This window comes from Mastigoproctus giganteus, chromosome 2 (assembly GCF_048544385.1).
Source record: "Mastigoproctus giganteus isolate SK-2022 chromosome 2, ASM4854438v1, whole genome shotgun sequence".
NCBI classification, from domain to species: Eukaryota; Metazoa; Arthropoda; class Arachnida; order Uropygi; family Thelyphonidae; genus Mastigoproctus; species Mastigoproctus giganteus.
In genome coordinates this window covers 267668140-267690460 of record NC_143576.1, presented here as the reverse complement: position 1 = coordinate 267690460, position 22321 = coordinate 267668140, and the positions used below count along the sequence as shown (strand labels likewise).

The 22321-nt window shown below is 38.9% G+C and overlaps 1 protein-coding gene across 1 annotated transcript in view; it reads left to right on the top strand.

Annotated features, from left to right (window-relative positions):
* The first annotated feature begins 1789 nt into the window (after window positions 1-1789).
* Window positions 1790-22321, top strand: part of LOC150090458 (uncharacterized) — a 246823-nt gene continuing 226291 nt past the window's right edge. Inside the window, exon 1 of the mRNA XM_090390323.1 lies at window positions 1790-1963. Within this exon, the coding sequence (XP_090246449.1) occupies window positions 1802-1963 (162 nt within the window). The 5' untranslated portion in view covers window positions 1790-1801. The remainder of the gene's footprint in view (window positions 1964-22321) is intronic.

The following is a 22321-nucleotide window of genomic DNA, read 5'->3' as shown; positions in this document are numbered from 1 at the left end:
GAGATAGGGAAGAGTTGACCGGAACTTTGCTCTAGAGACTAAACATGGGTTTCACCACTTCAAGGCTCCAATAAGCAAAGTGGTGATATTTCACAGGTTGATGATAGTCATCTACCACCTTATCTGTGACAACCTTACAACTATTTAAACATATTTTATTCTTATTCGTTTCACTCCCGTAAATATTTCCTCCTCTTCCGTGGACGTCATTTTTTTCTGAATAAAGAGTACTAAAACAGAAGTTAAATGTCAAATCTCTTTACGAGATGGGAATTTTTGCAGGTAAATCTGAGAACAGAAGAAAAGTTTTATGACATTTCGATCACATTGGTCGAATGAATAACTTGTTAAGTTTTTTTTTCAGAATGTTCTTCGGCAATAAGAAACTTGGAGAACATTTGACCATCTTTCTCGACTTTGAATCCTCTTTCTGAATCCTACTGAAACTTGGCTAGCACGCTTCGTTGCTTGCTTGAGCGACGGCCGCAGTGATTGGTAATCGAAGTGTTCGATAACGTTCATACAATTTTCTTGGATACGTACACACAGATTTCTTCCTTTTCTTTTTGTTGCGGATGCCGGTTTCTCGATTTTTATATTTTTATAAGGCGATCATTTGTGTATAACCACATGCACAGTAACGACTTAGACCGTCCGTTTCAATCTCGCGGTATTTGTGTGACGCCTCCCACCATACATATGTAATACCTGGCACGTTGCCAGCCAGGTGACCAACTAAAGGAGATGTGCAGTACCTTAGGTTAAATTTCCATTTATTTTTTATTTACCTCAGGTTTTAAATTTCCTTTTATTTTTTATTTACCTCACGTTTGAAATTTAATTGTTTTTTTTTTTTTTTTTTTTTTTCGTATTTGTAACGAAACGATTTTATTTTGTAAAGCTGGGAGATCGCGTTTTAAATTGACATGGATTAAAAGTAGTACATTTATTTCTTGTCGATCCCTAATCAAAATGAAATCGTTAGTTTTATGCGAGGCAATAGAGCAGGGAGGCACAAAATTCATTTATCGTTTTAGACGGTGGAGTATCGCAAATTGACAGAAACACTGGGTTGCAGCACTTCACTAATTATGCATAATTCCAATATCAGGGCAACCCCTCATTATGTAGTAGTACCATGTAACTGATTTTAGTCCGATAGAACACGAATATCCAAAACTGCTTATTAATCGGAAGATTAATTGGAAGAATTGCAACTTAGGTTCTTCAGATAATAGTACGTAATAATCAATAAGGTTCGTTAGTTCCGTTCCGTTTTGTTCCGTTTCTCTTGTTGCTTAAGTCGTAGAGCGATTACTAGTGTCTGGTAAGCTAGCAGATGACACACCGGGCACACGTCAGAAGTGTGGGTTTACCTTGATGCGAGTGCGGTGGATGTTGTTTCTAAATTTAGGCTGTTCGGATGAGTCGCTCAAACTTTACGGTGAAATTGTTAACATCATTTGGCACTTTTTCATAGGAGATGGCGCAACACAGCTGACGAATAAAATCTTACTGAAGGCAGCTTTGTTCAAAGTAGATATTTGTACTCGTGTAGTGTTGTAGCCAGTCTGTGCATTTCGTCAATTGTGAATGTGATATTTCTTCAAAATTCTCCGCTTTCATTTCATATTTCGTGATGTTTGATTCCTGTCGAATATGCCAGAATATCTTGTAGCAGGTGACAAAGAAAGGATGCTCGCTAAATTATCAATATCCACATAACGACATCGTTTGGAAGACATTTGTTTTTTCAACCGTTTCGTGCCTTAAAAAATTAATAATAAAAAAATAGGCGAAAATGGTGGTACAGGAGAGTTCACCCTCCAGAGAGGAAGAAAGCACGGTTATTAAAAGTGAAAAGAAGCACAGATTAAGGCAGCGGTTCGATGTGGTGAAAAAACTTGGACAAGGTACATATGGGAAAGTTCAGTTGGCTATTAACAAGGAAACAGGTCAAGAGGTAAGTAATTCAATGTAATGAATGACATATACTTCTTTAGTAGTTGATATTTAATTGTAATATATGTGGTAATCCTATGTGGTGCCATTCAGAAATTGTGAACTAGAGACAACGGACGAAAACATGGATAAGTTAGTGATAGACTGCCAGAACAGGTTAGCTAATTCAAGACCAGTTACGTATTACACACAAGTTTTGACGAGATTCGACAAGCCATCCAGACCAAGACTGCCTTTACACACGCGTCACTGAAGCGGATCCCTCAGTGCTTGATTCCCGATAAAATTAAGAGTTTCTTTAATTTTATTGGTTGGGGGATTAAGCACTAGCAAATTCGCGTATGTCGAACACAGCTTAACCAGTTTAAAGTCCAAGAGAGCCTGTGGTGGCACATCCGATAGGGTCCTTTCAAACAAGAAGACCACCAGTAATGAATTCATTTAGAAAGTCACAGATTTTGGTGTAATTTGTGGATCGAGCTGTTATGATCAGGTTAGCCATTATCCAATAGTAGATCCAGGCACTGGAAATCCTCAAGACCCTTTCATAAAGTTGTATATGAAATACTATCCCACGCCCATTACATAAGGGCCCGATGTGGTTTATCCTTCTATTCTTTGCATTTATATAAGTGAAGAATTCCTTATCCCCACTCTTTGCCAGCATTTTCTCATAATCTGCCTTTGCTAGCCTAACCTTTTCTGTGGCACTATTACAAATCAATTTGTAGCTATATAGTTCAGTTATTACGTTCAGATGGCTGGGTAGACTGACATTAAAAGAATTTACAGCATCTCCAGAACTAGGATGATGGCATTTTTCTTTTTCCTTCCTTTTGCTTCCTGCCTTGGTTATATCCACATCTCTGTGTGCTTACAGTAGCATTTGCAACAGTTATAATCAAATTATTGATAAACCAAAATTCTGTTTTGAGAAGTGTAATAATAGAACTTGCTTCTTGTCTAAACAGCATTTAGATTTTCTGGTCTTGTTTCAAAGTTATTAGCTGCATTTATATGCATTCATACTTTCTTCTGTACTTTCTTATGATGCATCTAATCCATGGGTGATGCTGGCTTACAAGCAAACTTCTATATATCTGTCCTGCAACCATCCTCAATATCAATTCATGTTCTGCTATGTGTAGTATTGAGCAACGATTCTATCACCATTGTGCTTAGTCAATCCATCAAAGCCTTAAGCACTTCAATCATATCTCCTCACGTGGTGCCTCCGTAGCCAGGTGGCAGGAGCAGCAGTGCGTAGTACACGCTTCTTGATTAGACCAGGGTTCGAGCCTGTGACTACGAAATATGGAGGATGCAGAAAGGTCAGGGAATGACCACCGCATATTCCCGGAGCAATTTGGCCTTAGTTGCTAATGCTCCTAAAAACCAATAACAAACAAACAAACAAACAAACAAACATATCTCCTCATAGGTGCCTGGTCTCCAGATGCCACAAAACTGAAGCCTTTCCTGGTAAGAATACCCTTTTGCACTCCTCGCTAATCTTGTTGCAATTCTCTGCATCTTTCAACAGATCCACATCCTAAAATGACAGGCTTCCAGACTTTATGATCCCTTTGACTACACATTGCAGTTTGAAGAACTGGATTTTTTCTTGTTGAGCACACTCTTTTGTTCCTCGCTAATCTCATTGCTCTTTTCTGCACTCATTCCAACAGATTCACATCATTACTAAAATGAGGCTTCCAGACCTGAATGCAATACTCAACATGTGGTGTAACCATTGCCTAATACATTGTGATAATTGCCTCCTTATCACTGCTAGCAAAATGCCACTATGTCATTGACAAAACCTCAGGAACTGTTCTAGCAACCTGTCTCTACCTATTAGCATAGGCATATGATGCAAGAAAGCAAGTTTATACAGCATCAGCCAAAAAAAAAAAAAAAAAACCCTTACCATTTCATTTATCCATTTGTTCCAAATGTTTGTCTAGTTCTGCCTTGAATTTATTTTAGATATCAACTTCCACGACAGATGGAAGTTTGTTCCAGCAATCAACTACCTGCTTGCTAAAGGAAAATTTCCACACATCTATTTGACAACTGTCTTTCTTCAATTTCAGTTCATGCTCCCTCAGGTTTGTAATCTGAGCAAGAGGAAGAATCCCATCAGCATTGAGCCTGCTCAATCCATTCAAGGCCTTAAACACCTCAATCAGATTGCCTCACAGGTGTCTAGTCTCCAGATGCTGCAATCTGCAGAACTTAAGCCTTTATTCATCAGAGCACCCCTTGTTCCCTTCACCAGTCTTGTTGCCCTTCTCTGTACTCATTCTTGCAACTCAACATCCTTCCTAAATTGAGGCTTCCAGACCTGTACGCAGTACTCAAGGTGTGGACTGACCATTGCCTTATACAAGGGGGATAATCACCTCCTTATCCCTGCTTGCAAAATTCCTATATGTCATTGACAAGGCACCCCTTGACCTACTCGGACAGCCTGTCTGCACTGCTCAGAAAACTTCATATCTGACTGCACAGTTACCCCCAGGTCTCTTTCATTCTCCACTACCTTGAGTGTAACACTACTTCTTGGAGAATTTCATATCTGACTTTACAGTTACACCTGTCTTCATTCCCTAACACCACGATTATGATACCTCTGAACTCTTTTAGCTTTGGCCACATTGAAAATAAGTGAATTTTTTTTTTATTCTGGGACTAACTATTACATGCAAGTCATCTGTAATGCTACTAAATAACACTGACTCGAATCTGTAAAACATCTTTATTATGATAAAATAAAATACTGATCATATTACTGTATATTAAAACAAAATAAAATAAATGTTGTATAACAAGAATAAAATACAGTAAAATATATAAAATTAAAAGCGGTAAAAGTTGTTTAAACCCACTTTTATCTATGGCACAGACCTGCTGAGACGTGTGTGGTACATATAGATTGTCAGTCATCCTGCAACCACTACAGCTGATGAAGGCAGCCGCTGCTGCCAAAAGCTCCTGTGTTAGTGCTTTTAAACAACTTTTATCGCTTTTAATTTTCTATATTTTATTCTTGTTATACAACATTTATTTTGTTTTGTTTTAATATACAGTAATACGATCAGTATTTTATTTTATCATAATAAAGACGTTTTACAGATTCGAGTCGGTGTTATTTAGTAGCATTACAGAGTTTCTTACTCCAGAGTTTCAATGAATTATTACATGTTAAATCTCTCTCTCTCTTGTTGCTACTATTGCCACACTGCTCCAAATTGTACAGCAATCTTTCATGTAATACAGTATCAATAACCTTTCTGAAGTCTGATGCCAAAATTATTTTTTGCACTTTGTTACTGTTTCTAGCTAATTAGATTGATCAGATGGGGTCTCCCCTTAAATCTGTGCTATGATTTACCTATAACTGAATTCCTGCCAGAAGTCAAGCTTAGAGGTATATGGTTCTCATTTGGTTGTTTTATTTATTCTTTGTGAACATGAGTGGCACATGTCCAGCCTGTTGGTCTCTCCCTTGGGTGTTCCCCTACCAAGGAAACTGTTATGGCCAAATGGGCTTTAGTAATGGTTTTTTCATTATTGCAATGATTTTTAAGGGTGTTGTGGTACAGATTATTAATTTTCTTCTTTTAATTTATGGTCAGTTAGTTTTTTTGTTCAGGTTGGTTCTGATATAATCCATGTACTAGATCACAGGCACTGGTAAAACCTCTCACTGAGTCAACTAATCTTTCATAAGGTGCAATTTCTGTATTAATCTTAAGGATTGTAATGGAGTTTTTAGGGAACATAATTTGCAGAAACTGGAGAATGATATAATGTGTGATATTTATGTTTATCTTTTGATTTCATGCCATTTGTAATTTTCAGGCCATAGCCATGTGGTGTTTTTTTGTTTTTTTTTGCAAAGTATTGTGATGACTTGATGAATTACACATGACTTGATGTTTCACCTCTTCTGTGTCTTTTTTATGAATATTTAGGCATGTCCAATTTTTTCACATGTCTCTTTCTGATACTATTTTTGATCTGGCTTAAGGTTGTGAGAGACATATGTGGGATATTGTAAATCATGAAATCAGAATTAAAAATAATTCACACTTCTAAGTTTGAGCTTAAATTGTGAGATTTATTGGATATGAAACAATTTCTATTACACTTAATGTGTAAATGAAGTAGGCTCTCTACTCAGCCACTATGACAATTTTGCTCTAACAATGATGGTATTTCAAACTGAACTTTGGAGTTCATTATCATGTGGAAAAAGGTGTCTGCCATGTTTCACAAAGCTTATAGTTACCTTGGTGCCCTAGATTGTTCTCAGCGTCCTACAGAGTAATCACTGCTTTAAAAGATACAGCAGACCTTTTTTTTTATTTCAAGGCTGGGTAATAAATTGCAATGTTGAGTTCAAGATATTGTCACTGTTAGAGGAAGATTTGTGAACATTAGCCTTTCCCCAAATTCGATAGTTTCTGAGTTTGCTCAGTATGAGCAAACATATTTGGGCATAGAGCTAAACCGGTATGACTATATATATTCCCTTAACTACATTTACTAGTAACTATCCAGCTTCACTTCACTAAGATCATTGAAAGAAAGTAACTCAATACTACTACTTGTTACTTTCTTTTAATATTCAATATTTTTATTTTATTTGGTTTTATTATGTCCTGATTGCTTATACAATGTATAGTTAAATACTAAAATGTGAGCATACAAGCTTCAGTTATCTTGAGACTAGTTGCTATATAGTTTTAGATAGAGATTATGCTTAGATTTTAATAGTAACAAAATAGTTGTTTGAATATATACAAAAAAAAAAAAAAAAAAAAAAAAAAAAAAAATCCTAGAAACTTTTTTTTTGTATACAAAAAAAAGTTTCTAGGAAAATTTTTTTTTTTTTTTTTTTTTTTTTTTTTTTTCAGGATTAGAAACAAAATAAATTATTTTCATGGCTTTTTGCAATCCTATTTGATAACTCCTGATACCTTTATTTAGGTCATCTGAGTTTGAAACTACTGCATTGTATTTATATATATTTTGGTTTCTTTCCACCTCTTTTCTGAACAATTCCTACATTTGTATCCTTCTCTCATCTGCAGTGTAGTTGAAAGTAATGGACAGATCAGTTTTGGCACGGATAGCTTGTGTTACTCTCATGCCATGTACCAATAGCAGTATCAATCATGTCAGTATATGTAGAGCAGTGACTCTGAAGTTTTACAGTGTATATAGATTTAAAAAAAAACAGCTGAGTGGCCAGGAGTAGGAGTGCAATAGCACATGCTCTTTGAGCAGACTGCAATTTGAGCCCCTGACTGCTCTGCTAAATAGTCAACCTGCCAACTTGCACTGGACCAGATTATGGTCTCATTTCCGTAAACATGACTTGAGGCCTCCATCCTGTATTGGATTGACAAAAGCTTCCGACGTAGCCCAGTGGTCAGGAGCGAGAGTGCATAGCACGCGTTCCTTGAGTGGACCGGGGTTCAAGTCTGTGACTACTAAATACGATAAATATTTGTATCGAAGATTTATTGTAAACTCTACTGACTTAGTTGTCGTGCCAGAGTATAAACAGAAAATTTATAAATATATAAAACTAATTACTGTCTTTGCACATTGATAACACTTCAACAGGGACCAACACCTGTCAGTGCATAAATAAAAAGTAATTAGTGGAACTATTGTCTGTTTCTATGTACCTCATTCTAGTATTACTAACTCTAAACTAAAGCTCTGAATAATAGCTTATATTGGAGTGATGTTACAAAATACTGTAATAAAATTTTTAACATAAACATTGAGTGTAGTCTTACTGTGATCATTTGGCAAAGGGAATGTTGGTTTGACAGACATAGTAAGCTAATTTTAAATAGTAAAATTATATCTACACAAAAGAAGTGGACATGCTTACTGTATAGTCTTCTAGCAGTAAATGGCTGAATATGCATTTTGAAGTTGCCACTACTGCTTTTGATAATAGCAAAATTTTATAAAATGTTTTGGGGTAATTTATCATTAAACAGTAATTATGTAATTGATCTTATTTACAGTAAAAGTAATAATAATGCTACAAAAGCCAATGCATCTTATAGTATAATACTTACGAGCTTTTAACAGATATGTTGTGTTACATATTTAATTTATAAATTTGGGTTTTCAGCACAATATGTATAATAATTGAAGCACAATAAATTTATTTATCATTCAGTAATACTTACTGATGTGTGTTGACATGCAACACAACTAAACCAAGCAAATGCTCCTGAAACAAATATGCCAATGTTTGCAGCTTACAACAAACATGTAAAGCAAAGATTACATCTGGTGATAGTATATCTGATTAGTAGTAGTAGTAGTAGTAGTAGTAGTGGCACATGATGCAAGAAAGCAAGTGTAGGAGCTTATGCAGCATCAGCCAAAAAAAAAAAAAAAATCACACCATTCCCTCCAAATGCCTGTCCAGTTCCTCCTTAAATTTATTTAACCTATCAACTTCCACAACGACAGATGGAAGTTTGTTCCAGCAATTAACCACCAGCTGGCTAAAGGCAAATTTCCGCACATCTATTCTACATCTGTCCTTTCTTAATTTGAACTTATGTCCCCGTAGGTTCGTAATCTGAACAAGTGGAAGGATCCCATCAGAATTCAGCGTGCTCAACCCATTCAAGGCCTTATAGACCTCAATCAGATCACCGCGCAGGTGCCTAGTCTTCAGCCACTGCAATTTGCAGAACTTAAGCCTCTCTTGGTAAGAGAATCCCTTCATTCCCCTCACCAATCGTGTTGCTCTTCTCTGTACACGCTCAAGCAAATCTACATCCTTCCTAAAATGAGGCCTCCAGACCTGTACGCAGTACTCAAGGCGTGGCCTGACCATTGCCTTATACAGAGGGACAATCACCTCCTTTTCCCTGCTAGCAAAATTCCTATATATCATTGACAAAACCCCATGACCTGCCCTAGCAGCCTGTCTGCATTGCTCAGAAAACTTCATATCTGACTGCACAATTACTCCCAGGTCTTTTTTTCATTTTCTACCACCTTAAGTGTAGTACCACACAGTTGGTACGTTTCTCTGGGGTTACTTCTACCCATATGCAGTACTTTGCATTTGTCAAGGTTGAACTTCAGTTGCCACTTCTTAGCCCATCTGCCCAAATTATCTAGATCCTGTTGCAGTAGCACACTGCCATTACTGTCATTAACAACCCTGCCAACCTTTGTGCCATCTGCAAACTTCGACATTAAGCCTGATATACCTTCATCAATATCATTGATAAATACACAAAACAACAGTGGACCCAACACCGAACCCTGTGGGACTCCACTAATAACATTAGTCCACGAAGAGCAGCACCCATTGATTACCACCCTCTGTCTTCTCCCACTTAACCATCCTTTTATCCATTGTAGCAACTTACCCTTAATACCATTCTGCTCCAATTTGTACAGTAGTCTTCCATGCGCAACAGTGTCAAAAGCTTTCCTGAAATCCAAGTATATGATATCAAAATTATTTTTTGCATCCAGTTCCTTTGTGACCACATCATAAAAACCAATCAAATTTGTCAGACAAGACTTTCCCTTAACAAACCCATGCTGTGTTTGAATTATTGCTGCAGTCTTGTTTAGATGATCCTGCAGTCTCAAACCCAGCAGTCTCAAACATTTGATTCCCTTCTTTACAAAAAAATTTATTATCACTTTCACAAATAGTCTTTCCCCAAATTCGATAGTTTGAGTTTGCCCAGTATGAGCAAACATATTTGGGCATAGAGCTAAAAATCATTCCGAATTAGAGCCTCCAATTTCAAAATATCAGTTTGAATTAATAAGGTTAAGTTTTAAAAAAAAAAAAAAACCATATGAACTGCCAAATGAGAAAATCTCTCTCCTATAATCCCCTGTAAGTTCTTATCAGTAAGTTTCATTGTATGCACATAAACACAGTAGGTATTAAATACTTAAAAATATCTTTTTTATTTATTTGTTTTGAGACATTTTAAATATTAATATTCTCAAGTTTCAAATGTCTGTATAAACAAACTCTAAAATATGGGAAAATCCTGTGGGCAGGGAAAATGCAGTTTTTACTTTGAACAAAATAGTAGAAAAAAAAAAATTGAGCTATTGCAGCTCTATTAGTAAAAAAAAAAAAAAAAAAAAAATTGTGTGTTTGTATAAAAACATGAGCTTAATGGATGTATGTATGTGTATATATCAATTAAACTCAGTATCAATGTTTTAATTGCCTTTTTAAAAAATTTCATTAATTTGAAGTTGTCTGCTTCAATTTCAAGTCTTCCATTTTGATTGGTAAGATTTTATTTTAAGACATTTAATGTGTTTTGTATAAAGATACAGAAATGTGTGTGTATTGATTATAGATTGAAAATTTTTATTTGTGAAATTAATAAATAAAAGGATTTTTTTCCTTATGAGTGAAAATATTAGCTGGCACTTGTTTAATGAATTACTGGTGTGCACTTATTTTTGGATATTATTGAGTGTACTTCAAGCCTGAAGTGACAGAAAATGGCTGAATCACATTTATGCTTAATTTTTTTAAGGTAACAACAAAAACATGTAATGAATTTCCAAATGTAAAATAATGACTTCGTTGTAACTTATGAAAAGCAGGAAATTAACGTACATATAATTTTCAAATACATTTAAAAATATATATACACCTCTTATACGTGACCCTGTAATGGAGACTTGCCAACATACGCCACGCCACGCTACGACCAACGCCCATCCTTTTCGGTGGAGGCGAGGTGTGTGGGTTAGTCCACAGAGAAGTAAGATAGTCCACACCTACATGGCCCAATACAGCATAACAGAGTTCAGAAGTCTGAGAAAAGCATAAAATAACATCGCACCTAATGTCGGGAATATATCACAGAATGAGAAAATTCACTCAAAGGTGACCGAAAGCGTCATAATGAATTGTTAATTGATCAACAAATTAATTAAATTGGTTCCACCCATTTAATTAATTTAGAATTTTATTTTATTAATTGCTTGTATGCAGATCACAAAGTATACGCCATGAAGACGACGGTAGTTTAATCGGGTGAGCTGATAGCGTGAGTCGACAGAATTCCTTTCTCACTTTGGGCCACCCTAAATCCGGCCAGCAGGAGCGCATATAGCGGTCGAAAGTCGATCCGTTTGACCCACTCTGTGCTGTAATATGCTTCGTTGAGTAATTTAAAGTTAAAAGGCGCAAGTTGGCCGATACGTATGGGAAGGGTAAGAGCGGCATTTAGACCACTGTGTTGTTAGAGGTGTTACGTGCACGTCGCTGGGAGGAAGGGGTGTTTGGTCGACGCTTTCTACTAAGGCCAAACGAGCAAACTGTCGGCGGGGGGGGGGAGATTATAGAGAGCATGCCAGCGAAGTCTGTTACCAGACCACGCCCACGTTGTCTTTAGTGTTCCCTGTCACAGACTTCTATCGCTTACTGAGACCTTTCTGTATCATATATTTGGGAGGAGCGGTGCGGCCAGCGGCCCGACAGGATCACTCCCACGCATATTTTCACTGATAACTAAAGTGACCAGACATCCCGGATTATGCGGGACAGTCCCGGATTTCAGTCGTTTGCCCCGCATTGCAAACTGTCTCGGAAAATGTCCGGGATTAGACATGTAGCCTCTATACTTAATGGCAAACATAATGCAAATGATTTGCATTATGTTTGCCGGGAACCAATGGTACAACTGAGACAGTTTTTTGGGAAGTAAATATGCTGTGGATGTCAACAAAAACACAACTGACAGTAGAAACTACTTAAGCGCAATTTTGCTAATTCTTGTGAAGAATTTTACGAAGAAATAGCAAATAACAAAGAATTATTAAGAAAAATATATTTAATTATATTATTTAATTTCTGTTGTTTTTATTGTTAAAATAAGTAAGTCTTTTTTTTTTAGGGAAATGCCCTTTTGGCATCTCTCATAATGTGGATATAACTTCGCAACTGTGATGGCTTGTTGTATTACTTGGGTACCTGCCCGCCCACTGATGATGAAGCCGCACAGCTTCGAAACGATCGTCTGGGTGATGGTACCGCTGAAAATAAATAACAGTAGTCTTCTCTACTAGAGAAGCGTTATTCATTTGAAGTAATGCAATAGCAGCTATCTCGTTGTGAAGGCAACCACATTATGAGATACAATTAAAACGATGCCCTCTACGCTACATACGTAGTTCAAACATGTGGGTTAACTATGGTGTATTTACACCGATACTATATAGTCTTTTTTTTTTTTTTTTTAGTATTATTTTTACAGATACACTTAACCCTTTTTCACTAAACAATAATGAAAATCGAAACATGACCCCTACAATAAGTGTTTTATTTCCCCTTCTACTTACAATTATTTTTCTCATTCGCATCCTTCACGCAACCTTCTGTTCGTTACGTAGCGTAACACGAGGGGTACCGTAAGCCTGTCTGCCAAAAAAAAAAAAAAAATATATATATATATATATATGCACTGATGTTCAAAGAAAGTGCATCACTTAGGAATTTCACATTTCTAACCCTTTTTCGCGATGGTATGTTACATTAATGACTAGCATCACAAATAGAAATACGTATAAACAAAATATATTTATTAATAGTTAAGGCAAAGTAAAGCTAAGTAATATTTGGCACGTGCTCTCAAAATATTCCAAAATAAGCATTTGTAACCTTTATACAACAGTTTTGGTAAACACGACAGTTATGGCTGAAATGTTATCAGAACCCCTCAATTTGCTTCAGTTTATCATTTTAAATGGAAAACAAAATGAAAAGTTCGCCAGGTGCAAACTGATATTTAGTTGAACCGCCTCTGGCCCTGATATGACAGCAGCACACCGTCGAGGCATTTACAAGATTAATTTCGGAAAATAATAAACTGACAGTTCGTGGTTCCAAACACAAATTATGGCTCTCTGAAGTTCACGAAGGGTCTTTGGTTGTTTTTTCTGGCAACTGCACAATTCCACACGATGCCAACAGTTCTGTATGGGATTCAGGTCCAGGCTGTTTCCTGTCCAGCTAAGAGTTGTAATGGACCGTTCTTCCAACCATTTTTTCACCTGTAACAAATGTAAACACATTACTGTCGAACCTCTATGCAGAAATGAAGCTAAAGTAACTACAGAAGTGCCTACTGACACTTTGCGCCCGATGACAAGGAGCAGAGTCGTCCTGAAAGATGCAGTTACTTGGCAAATTGAAATGGTCTCTAATGGTTTTCAGCAATTCGTCTTCCAATATAGCAGGTATCCCTTAGCATTTAAGGAACCTTTTATAAACTGCAGGTGATACGAAATGCACCCCGATATCATTTGGCTGGTAGGGAATTTAGCTGTCGACACCATACAAACTGGATGGTATTCTTCACCACGTGTGTTTACGGCGAATAGTTTGTCTCCGATCAGAGCCATGCAGATTGCATTTCTTTTCATCCGAGAAAGTAACTGACTTCTACTGCTTGGGGTCCATTTGACATGCTCCTTACACCAAATTAATCAGGCCTTTTCCATTTTTTGTATGAGGAGGGGCTTCTTCTTAGGACGATGGGCTACAAGTCCATTTTTGAAGAGGCATCTTCTGACTGTTACTGCACTTGCTACCACTCCTGTGTGTTGTTCCCATTCTCTTTTCAGCTCAGACTAAGAAGCTTTCCAGTTTTTAAGGCATAAGTGCTTCCTGTTTTGGCGTAGAGACTCGTTTGTGTCTGGTTCCTTTTTTTCTATCAGCAGAACCAGAATTCTTGAGTTCGGAAAGAAATCTACTCACCGTTGACTGATTACATGACACTCTATAAGCAATATGACGGGAAGAACATCCTTAATCATGTAAAGCAACAGTTACATTCTTTCTTCGTGGCGTCAACTGCAAGTAACTCATCATTCTGACACAAGCAAGGAATGACTCTTTCAGAGCGGACTGGCAACCAATACACCATTTCTAGGGCTCAGTTCTACATAAATCTGGAAGTCACCCCATGGAAACAACAGATTGTGGCAGCAAATCTTCTTACACTTGCCAGACTAATCACAAGACGACTCGACACCCCTGACATCACTGATTTAATAAAAACTCCACGCATTGCCGGAAGGAATCAAATGGACCCAAGGCTCCCACTCACAATCAGCTTGAACAACCTGAAAGGATTGAGACGCATGTTCCCAGGAAACACGGTAGATTTGATGAACAATCTAGCCATCGACCTGGATAGATTCTGCGAACAGCATTCATACAGACGTCAGAAGCTAAAGGACACATATGCAAACGTACACTTATGAGACGCCACCAGAAGGAAAATGCCACCACAATGCATCCCGTTAAAGATAGGTGAAGCCATCGCTGGTCCTCTCTTACTTAGAATCTACTACTCCAAAGACGCCTGGCTGCACTATTACGTTCAAGATTGAAGAATTGAAGAGATACCACGTGTAACAACCGGTGAAGGACTGCCTCCTTTCTTTATATTTTGTATATTTCCCTCATGCTTATGTAATTTATACCAATTTAGAGAAAATAATACCCTTTAATTCTTTTAATTATGTAAAATAATAAACACTAAGTTCTGTACCTGTCGGGTTAGGCATACATGGGCCCCATGTAACCGCCAGGCACATGTCCCTGTCTTAACCTCTGTGTGTAATATCACCCCCCCTAGCTTCTAGCTGTCCAGGGGGTGGCTCTTTGGCAGAGCAATAAACAGATTTAATAAATAAATAAATAAATTATATAGCTGAAAGTAACATCTGATGTAATATTACTTCGTCACCTGTGTGTGTCAATCTTATCTGAAGCAATCTGTAAGAAATATTACCATATACTTACGTTATTCGGACAATTACAATTTTAAGGGGTGATTCACTTTCTTTGAACACTAGTGTATGTGTACACGATGAGCCAAAACATGTTTTGGTCATAATGACCAACTACCTACTATGATGTTGGTCCTCCACATTCAGCCAAAACAGCTCGTACCTGGTGAGGCATGGACGCCACAAGATTTCTAAATGTCTTGTGGTATCTGGTACTAACACGTATTCACATGGTGCAGATCCTTTAACTTCTGTAAGGTCCATGGTCGAGATGCTGCAGATCGGAGTTGCTGTTCCAACACAAACCACAGATGTTCGATGGGATTGATGTCTGGGGAATTTGGAGACGAGGGCAATACCTGGAAGTCTTCCTCATGTTCCACGAACCAGTCTCAAACAATCCGGGTGGTGTGTCATTGCGCATTATCCTGCTGATAAACTGCACTGCCAGAGGGAAAGACCGTTGCCATGAGAGGGTGTACCTGGTCAGCAATGATGTTTAGGTAGGTGGTAGACATCAGAGTGCCCGGCACATGGATGACTGGACCCGGGTATCCTAGCAGAACATTGCCCAAAGCATGACACTGCTGCCACCAGCAGTGTCAAACATTGCCCAAAGCATGACACTGCTGCCACCAGCCTCTTTTCGTCCCACGGTCCATCTAGGCACTATCACTTTCACAGGTAAACGACGCACACGTACACAGCCTTCCACATGGTGCAACAGGAAACTTGATTCAGACGACCTTCTTCCAATCACTCAAGATCTAGTTTCGATGCGCGCGTGCCCATTGTAGGGGTTGTCGCCGGTGAACCGTGGTTAGCGTGGGCACTGGGAGCGGCCTGGGGCTACGCAGTCCCATTTTCAGCAGGGTTCGATGTACTGTGCGTTGTTACACATTACTCTCGTTACTAGCATTCCAATTACCTGCGAGTTGCGCCACAGTCGCCCTCCGTAGCCTAGTGGTCAGGCGCGCAGGTGCATAAGTACACGTGCTTATTGACCGGGGTTCAAGCCCGTGATTGCTGAATACGGTGCTGTTTCTTGTATTCTGTCTATCTTGTGAACTCCTTTGACCGTTTGGTCGTCCCGGAGTACAAACAGAAAAAAATTTTTTTTCTGTTTCTGTGTACCATCCGGGAGAGCCTTCGCTCACCTTGAGCATCGATGAGCTGTGGTCGTCCAACACATGAGAGCCCTGTCAATCAATTCGGCCCTGGAAAGATTGTGCAGGGCTCAAGGGGTAGAATTTTTTTCAGCCTGGTCTGTACTTGTTAACAGGAGAGACTGCTTCTACAGGGATGGGATACACTTAAATAGAAAGGGTGCAAGAATGTTTGCTGATGCTATCGAGGCAATGTTAGGTGGGTCGGAAAACTGCTAGATTGGGGGGATACAAGGACTAATAGATTAACAGTAGCCACTGGCAGAGGTGAAAGTGATTCTTGCACTGCTTCTATTGGAATGAGCCGCAGCCTGGAAAATAAGATGCAGGATATTTCAGAGACTGCTGGGAATCATTGGGGTACAAGTAAACACATGGGTTGTGTTAGGGTAGCTAAGAAAAAGAACAGGTGCATGTATACTTGTGTGTACACCAATGCTAGGAGTTTAGTAAATAAATTTGATGAATTTGAGGTATTGCTCAAAACATCAAAGGCAGATATTGTGGGGATTTCAGAGACGTGGTGTCACACAGATATAAGAAATGCAGAACTGGAATTTGGGGAGTACAATGTCTACAGAAAGGATAGACAGGATAGGAAGGGAGGAGGGGTTATGCTATTAGTTAAAAAACACATAAAATCCAAGGAAGTGAAGCCAGTCGACATCGCTGGACAGTGCAGTGTCGAGTCAGTTTGGTGTGACATAAGCATTGGGAGATCAAAATTGAGAGTAGGAGTGTGCTATAGGCCTAATGACTCTGATGAGTATAATAAGAAACTGTTCGGAGAAATAGAGTGGGCCAGTAAATCAGAGAGTCTTATAATGGGGGATTTTAATTTCCCAGATATTGACTGGAATTTGGGGGCTGGTCACTCACACAGTAGCAAGGCTTTTGTGGATTTATTGGATGATTGTTTTCTACATCAGCATGTTCGGGAGGCAACTAGAGGGAGTAATACTCTTGATTTGATTATCAGTAGTGATTCTTCATGCATTAAGAATCTGCAGATAAATGAACCACTTGGTGGCAGTGATCACAGTGTGCTGAAGTGGGAGTTACTCAAAGAGGTAACTACCATTAGGGGTAAAGGGAAGGGGTATTGCTTTCGTAAAGGCGACTACAATGGACTGAGACAATATTTAAATTCTATACAGTGGGATCAACTGATGATATTGCCAACAGCAAGTTCAAAATGGGAAGCATTCAAAGAACTTATCGTGGAAGCTACTAGGCTTTACATACCAACTAAGAAATATTGTTCAAGGTTTAGGCCTAAATGGTTATCAGATGAACTAATGAGGCATATGGCAGAGAAGAAAAATGCATGGGATACATACAAATTAACACGTGACACGGACGCCTATGATAGATACAAGTTGATCTGTAACCAAGTTACAAAGGAGGTTAGGCAGGCGAAGGCAGATTACGAGAGATCCTTGGCAAGGGATGCGAAGAAAAACAGCAAAGAGTTCTTTACTTATGTAAACTCTAGAAGGAAGGGGATGAATCAGATTGGTCCACTTGAGATCGATGGGTCAACTGTTGATGACCCTGCTCGGGTAGCTAACAAACTAAATGAATATTTTGCATCGACATTCACACATGAGGAGTTATTCAGCGAGGGGAATGCCAGAGGTGTATTCAAATCTAGCAGTAAGCTAGAGAATCTTGTAATAACTGAGAGCAAAGTGGAGGAGAAATTGTTGAAGATAAACACAAGAAAGGCACCTGGGGTGGATGGGATCTATCCAGTTATATTAAAGGAGGCAGCAAAGGAGGTAAGCAAACCCTTAGCCATAATTATGAGAGCTTCCTTGGACTCAGGGGAGGTACCCATTGACTGGAGATGTGCAAATGTGACCCCAATTCACAAAGGGGGATCAAAGGCTGACACAAGTAATTATAGACCTGTGAGTTTAACTTCTGTTCCCGGAAAATTAATGGAGGCACTGGTGAAAGAAGCACTGCAGGATCATCTAGACAAGACTTCAGTTATAGCTAGGACACAGCATGGTTTTGTTAAGGGGAAGTCTTGCCTGACCAATTTGATTGGATACTATGATGCAGTCACAAAAGAACTGGATGCAGGGAATAACTTTGATATTATATACTTGGATCTTAGAAAGGCTTTTGATACTGTTGCACATGGAAGACTGCTGCACAAATTGGAGCAGTGTGGCATTGGAGGCAAGTTGCTGCTATGGATAAAGGGGTGGTTGAGGGGGAGAAGACAGAGAGTGGTAATCAATGGACACTGCTCATCGTGGACTAATGTTATTAGTGGAGTCCCTCAGGGTTCAGTATTGGGGCCTTTATTGTTTTCTGTATTTATAAATGATATTGATGATGGTATATCAAGCTTAATGTCCAAGTTTGCAGACGATACAAAGGTTGGCAGGGTTGTTAAGGACACTACTGATGCTATGCTGCTGCAACAGGATCTGGAAAGGTTGAGCAGATGGGCTTCGAGGTGGCAAATGAAGTTTAACATTGACAAATGTAAAGTACTACATATGGGAAACGGCAACCCCAGAGCAACGTATCAACTCTGTGGTACTACACTGACAGTGGTAGAGAATGAAAGGGACCTGGGGGTGGTGGTGCAGGCAGATATGAAGTTCTCTGAGCAGTGCAGACGAGCTGCAAGAGTAGCTCATGGTGTATTGTCAATGATATATAGGAATTTTTCTAGCAGGGATAAGGAGGTGATTATTCCCTTGTATAAGGCAATGGTCAGGCCACACCTAGAGTACTGTATACAGGCCTGGAGGCCTCATTTCAGGAAGGATGTAGAGCTGCTGGAACGAGTACAGAGAAGGGCAACTAGATTGGTGAATGGGACAAAGGGGTTCTCTTACGAAGAAAGGCTTAAGTTTTGCAAATTACAGTGTCTGGAAACTAGGCACCAGCGGGGTGATCTGATAGAGGTGTACAAAGCCTTGAATGGTTTGAGCATGCTCAATGCTGATGGGATTCTTCCTCTAGCTCAGAAAAATCACCTGAGAGGGCATAAATTCAAATTGAGGAAAGACAGATGTAGGATAGATGTGCGGAAATTTGCCTTTAGCCAGCGGGTGGTTGGTTGGTGGAACAGACTTCCATCCCTTGTCGTGGAAGTTGATAGTCTAAATAAGTTTAAGGCTCAGCTGGACAGGTATTTCGAACGAACAGAGGGGTGAAGTGGAAGTGGTTATTTTTATTTATTTATGTTACTTTTTTTTTTTTTTTTTTTCTTTTTTTTTTTTTTGGCTGATGCTGCATAAGCTTGCTTTCTTGCATCAAATGCCTCTACTAATGCTAATGCTAATGCTAACACCTCGCCAACGGTTCGTGGGTTTCTCCACCTCGCCAACGGTTCGTGGGTTTTTCCACCTCGGACCACTTTCGGTAGGTACTAACCACGGCTGACCGTGAGCAACCTCACTAGCCGCGCTGTTTCAGATATGCTCTGACCCAGTCGTCTGGCCATTACAATTTTGCCTTTGTCAATCTCACTTAAGTCTGCTGCCTTTCCCATCTGAAGATCAAGAATAACACTGATTAACGGAGCTCAGTATCAGGTATTTTTTTACAGTGTCCCGACCCTTGCACGTGCAGTAGTTCACCTGCAGTTGCTTCGTTTTGCATAACGACTGGCTGGTCATGTGTTTTGGCTCATCGGTGTATGTACGCTATGTTTTTTTTTTTAAAGAAGTTTGATATATATATAAAAAACATTATATATATATATATATATATTGTTTTTTTATAAGTTTAGTTCAAAGAAGGCAATGTATTTTGTATGTATGTATATATTTTTAGGGGGGGTTGAAAAATCCACCCCATAGATGTCCCGCATTGGAATGCTAAGGATCTGGTCACTTTACTGATATCTGTACTGCAGCATACATCGAATTATTATGGAGTTTACATGTTCTTTTCTTTCTAACTGTATACATACCATAATAGTCGTAAATTTATGGCATAGTATAAAGCGTGGAAAAAGAACTTGTGTAAGGTGATGCAACGTTTCTTCTTTTTAGGGTGTATAAATGAAATGTTCTGTAACAAAGATGTATTAAGTTATTAATAATTAAACTTTAGAAGGACATTATTTCATAGCGGAAACTGTTAAGTAATAATATTTAAAAGGATAAATTGATGGCAAGCTGATCCAAACAGTCCCAGTATCTTGGGCACGTTTGTGATACTATATTGAAATCTGTCTTTAGGGTTACATTTTGGGTTTTATAAAATCACTGACTTTTGGGGAATAGTTCGGGTTTATGTTACAGCTAAACACGGTGATTATTGCATTCATTGTCAAAATGATTAACCGTAAACTCTTCTGATGTATGTGGTTGTGCCGGAATATAGCATTCCCATTAGTAGTGGCAAATGATGCAAGAAAATAAGCTTAAGAGGCATCAGCAGAAGAAAAAAAAAAAAAATTCCCACATCACCAGTCCATCCCCTTCTAATAATTTCTCTGGTTGTTCCTTGAATTTATTCAAGGTATCCACTTCCACGACAACAGATGGAAGTTTGTTCCAACAGTCAACCACCTGCTGGCTGAAGACAAACTTCCGTACATCTGTCATTCTTCAATTTAAATTTGTCCCCTCATGTGTATAGCCTCAGCAAGAGGAAGAATGTCACCAGCATTGAGCTTACTCAATCCATTCAAAGACTTAGAAACCTCGATCACATTACCTCGCAGGTGCCTAATCTTAAGACGCTACAGTTTGCGAACTGAAGCTTGTCTTGGTAAGACTACCCTCATTCACTTCACCCTTTCTATCAGACCTACATCATTCCTAAAATGAGGCCTCCAGACCCTAATGCAGTTCTCAAAATGCGCCCTAATGACTGCCTTGTGAAAATGTGATAATCACTTCCTTATGCTTGCTAGCAAAATTCCTGTATATCATTAACAAAACCCAGTGAGCTGTCCTAGCAGCTCTACACTGCTCAAAGAATCTGACTTCCCAATTATCCCCAGATCTTTTTCATTTTTCTGCTACTTTCAGTGTGGTACCACACTGTTGGTACATTGTCCTCGTGTAGCACAGTTGATAGAATCGCCGTCCTCCTCACACTGGTGGAAAAGACCTGAGTGTCAATCCCGTCAGTGATGCGAGGAATTTTTATGGGTCTTTTTCACAACATGGCTGAGTTAGTCGGTCTCAGCATCTTTTTCGTCCAACAAAAATCGACCGCAGAACACACTCAATTCTTAGACATACATGGCGTAATATGGCCTAGGTCGCTGATGCACCTGAAACAACCCTATGATAAACAAGTGTGGAATAACCATGTGCGATTGTAAATGTCTGTATGTGTGTGTGTGAGAAAGTATTTTGTTCTCTGAAAAAAAAAAAAAAAAAAGAGAAATTTGAAAATGTGAATTTATATGCAGAAAGCGGTGTTTGTCGTGAATATATGCCAGTCCTGTGTCTGTAACTGAGTGAACGAATGGGGCGTAGAGTCTTTTCGTTTAATATGCCTGTCTGTTACATGTCTGTATAAACTGGTAAGCGCCTGTGTATGTTAAATCTGTTGTTTATTATTATCATTTTATTTCCACATCAGTGGGCACCCCTGGAACAGCCTGGTTCAACTAGAAAGGTGTACATTATGCAAATTCCAGTTGATTGCATTCATTGGAATTGCAAGAGATCAAAACAGATTGAAAATACACAAAGTAAAATCAATACATTAAACAATAAAAAAAATAACAAACAATAAAAAACACAATGGTGAATCCAGGAAATCCTTTGCAGTGAATTCTTTTCACATAATGCTTATTGTTCGTGTTTATAGAATTCTTTCACTAATGTCCTGCCTATAGCGCTTCGAGCTGCAGAAAGATGAGGCATCAATTCCCAGGGAGTTATACATTCTAAACGTATTTGCCGGGAACACTGACCTAAGGTATTGCACATTTTGCAAACACGGTGTTGAACTGCACTGGGTTCGTTGTGCGGTCCAACTGTTTGCAGAAACATTCCAGATTTATGGCGAATCCATTTGGCCGCATAGAAGTTGTGCCAAGTTGTGTAGATTCCTCTCTTTGACTATGATTTCCCCTGGTTTCATGTCCAGGTTTGCATAGAGCACGCTCCTAGAGATGGTGATAGGGTAGACCATCTCCCTGTTTAGCCATCTCAGGAGCCAATATTCAACCCCCTAAAAATCTCTTTAGTTGAGTAGAGGAGGCTCCTGACCAGAGTACCGAAGTGTGGGGCGGTACAGGTATTAAATTTCTTTGGGCGTATTCCAAAAGGAACTCTAGGCCTAAGACCGACCAATTCCTGCCGGATTGCCCAGTATGCTGCAAGCGTTTTTAGCTTGGTTATCTT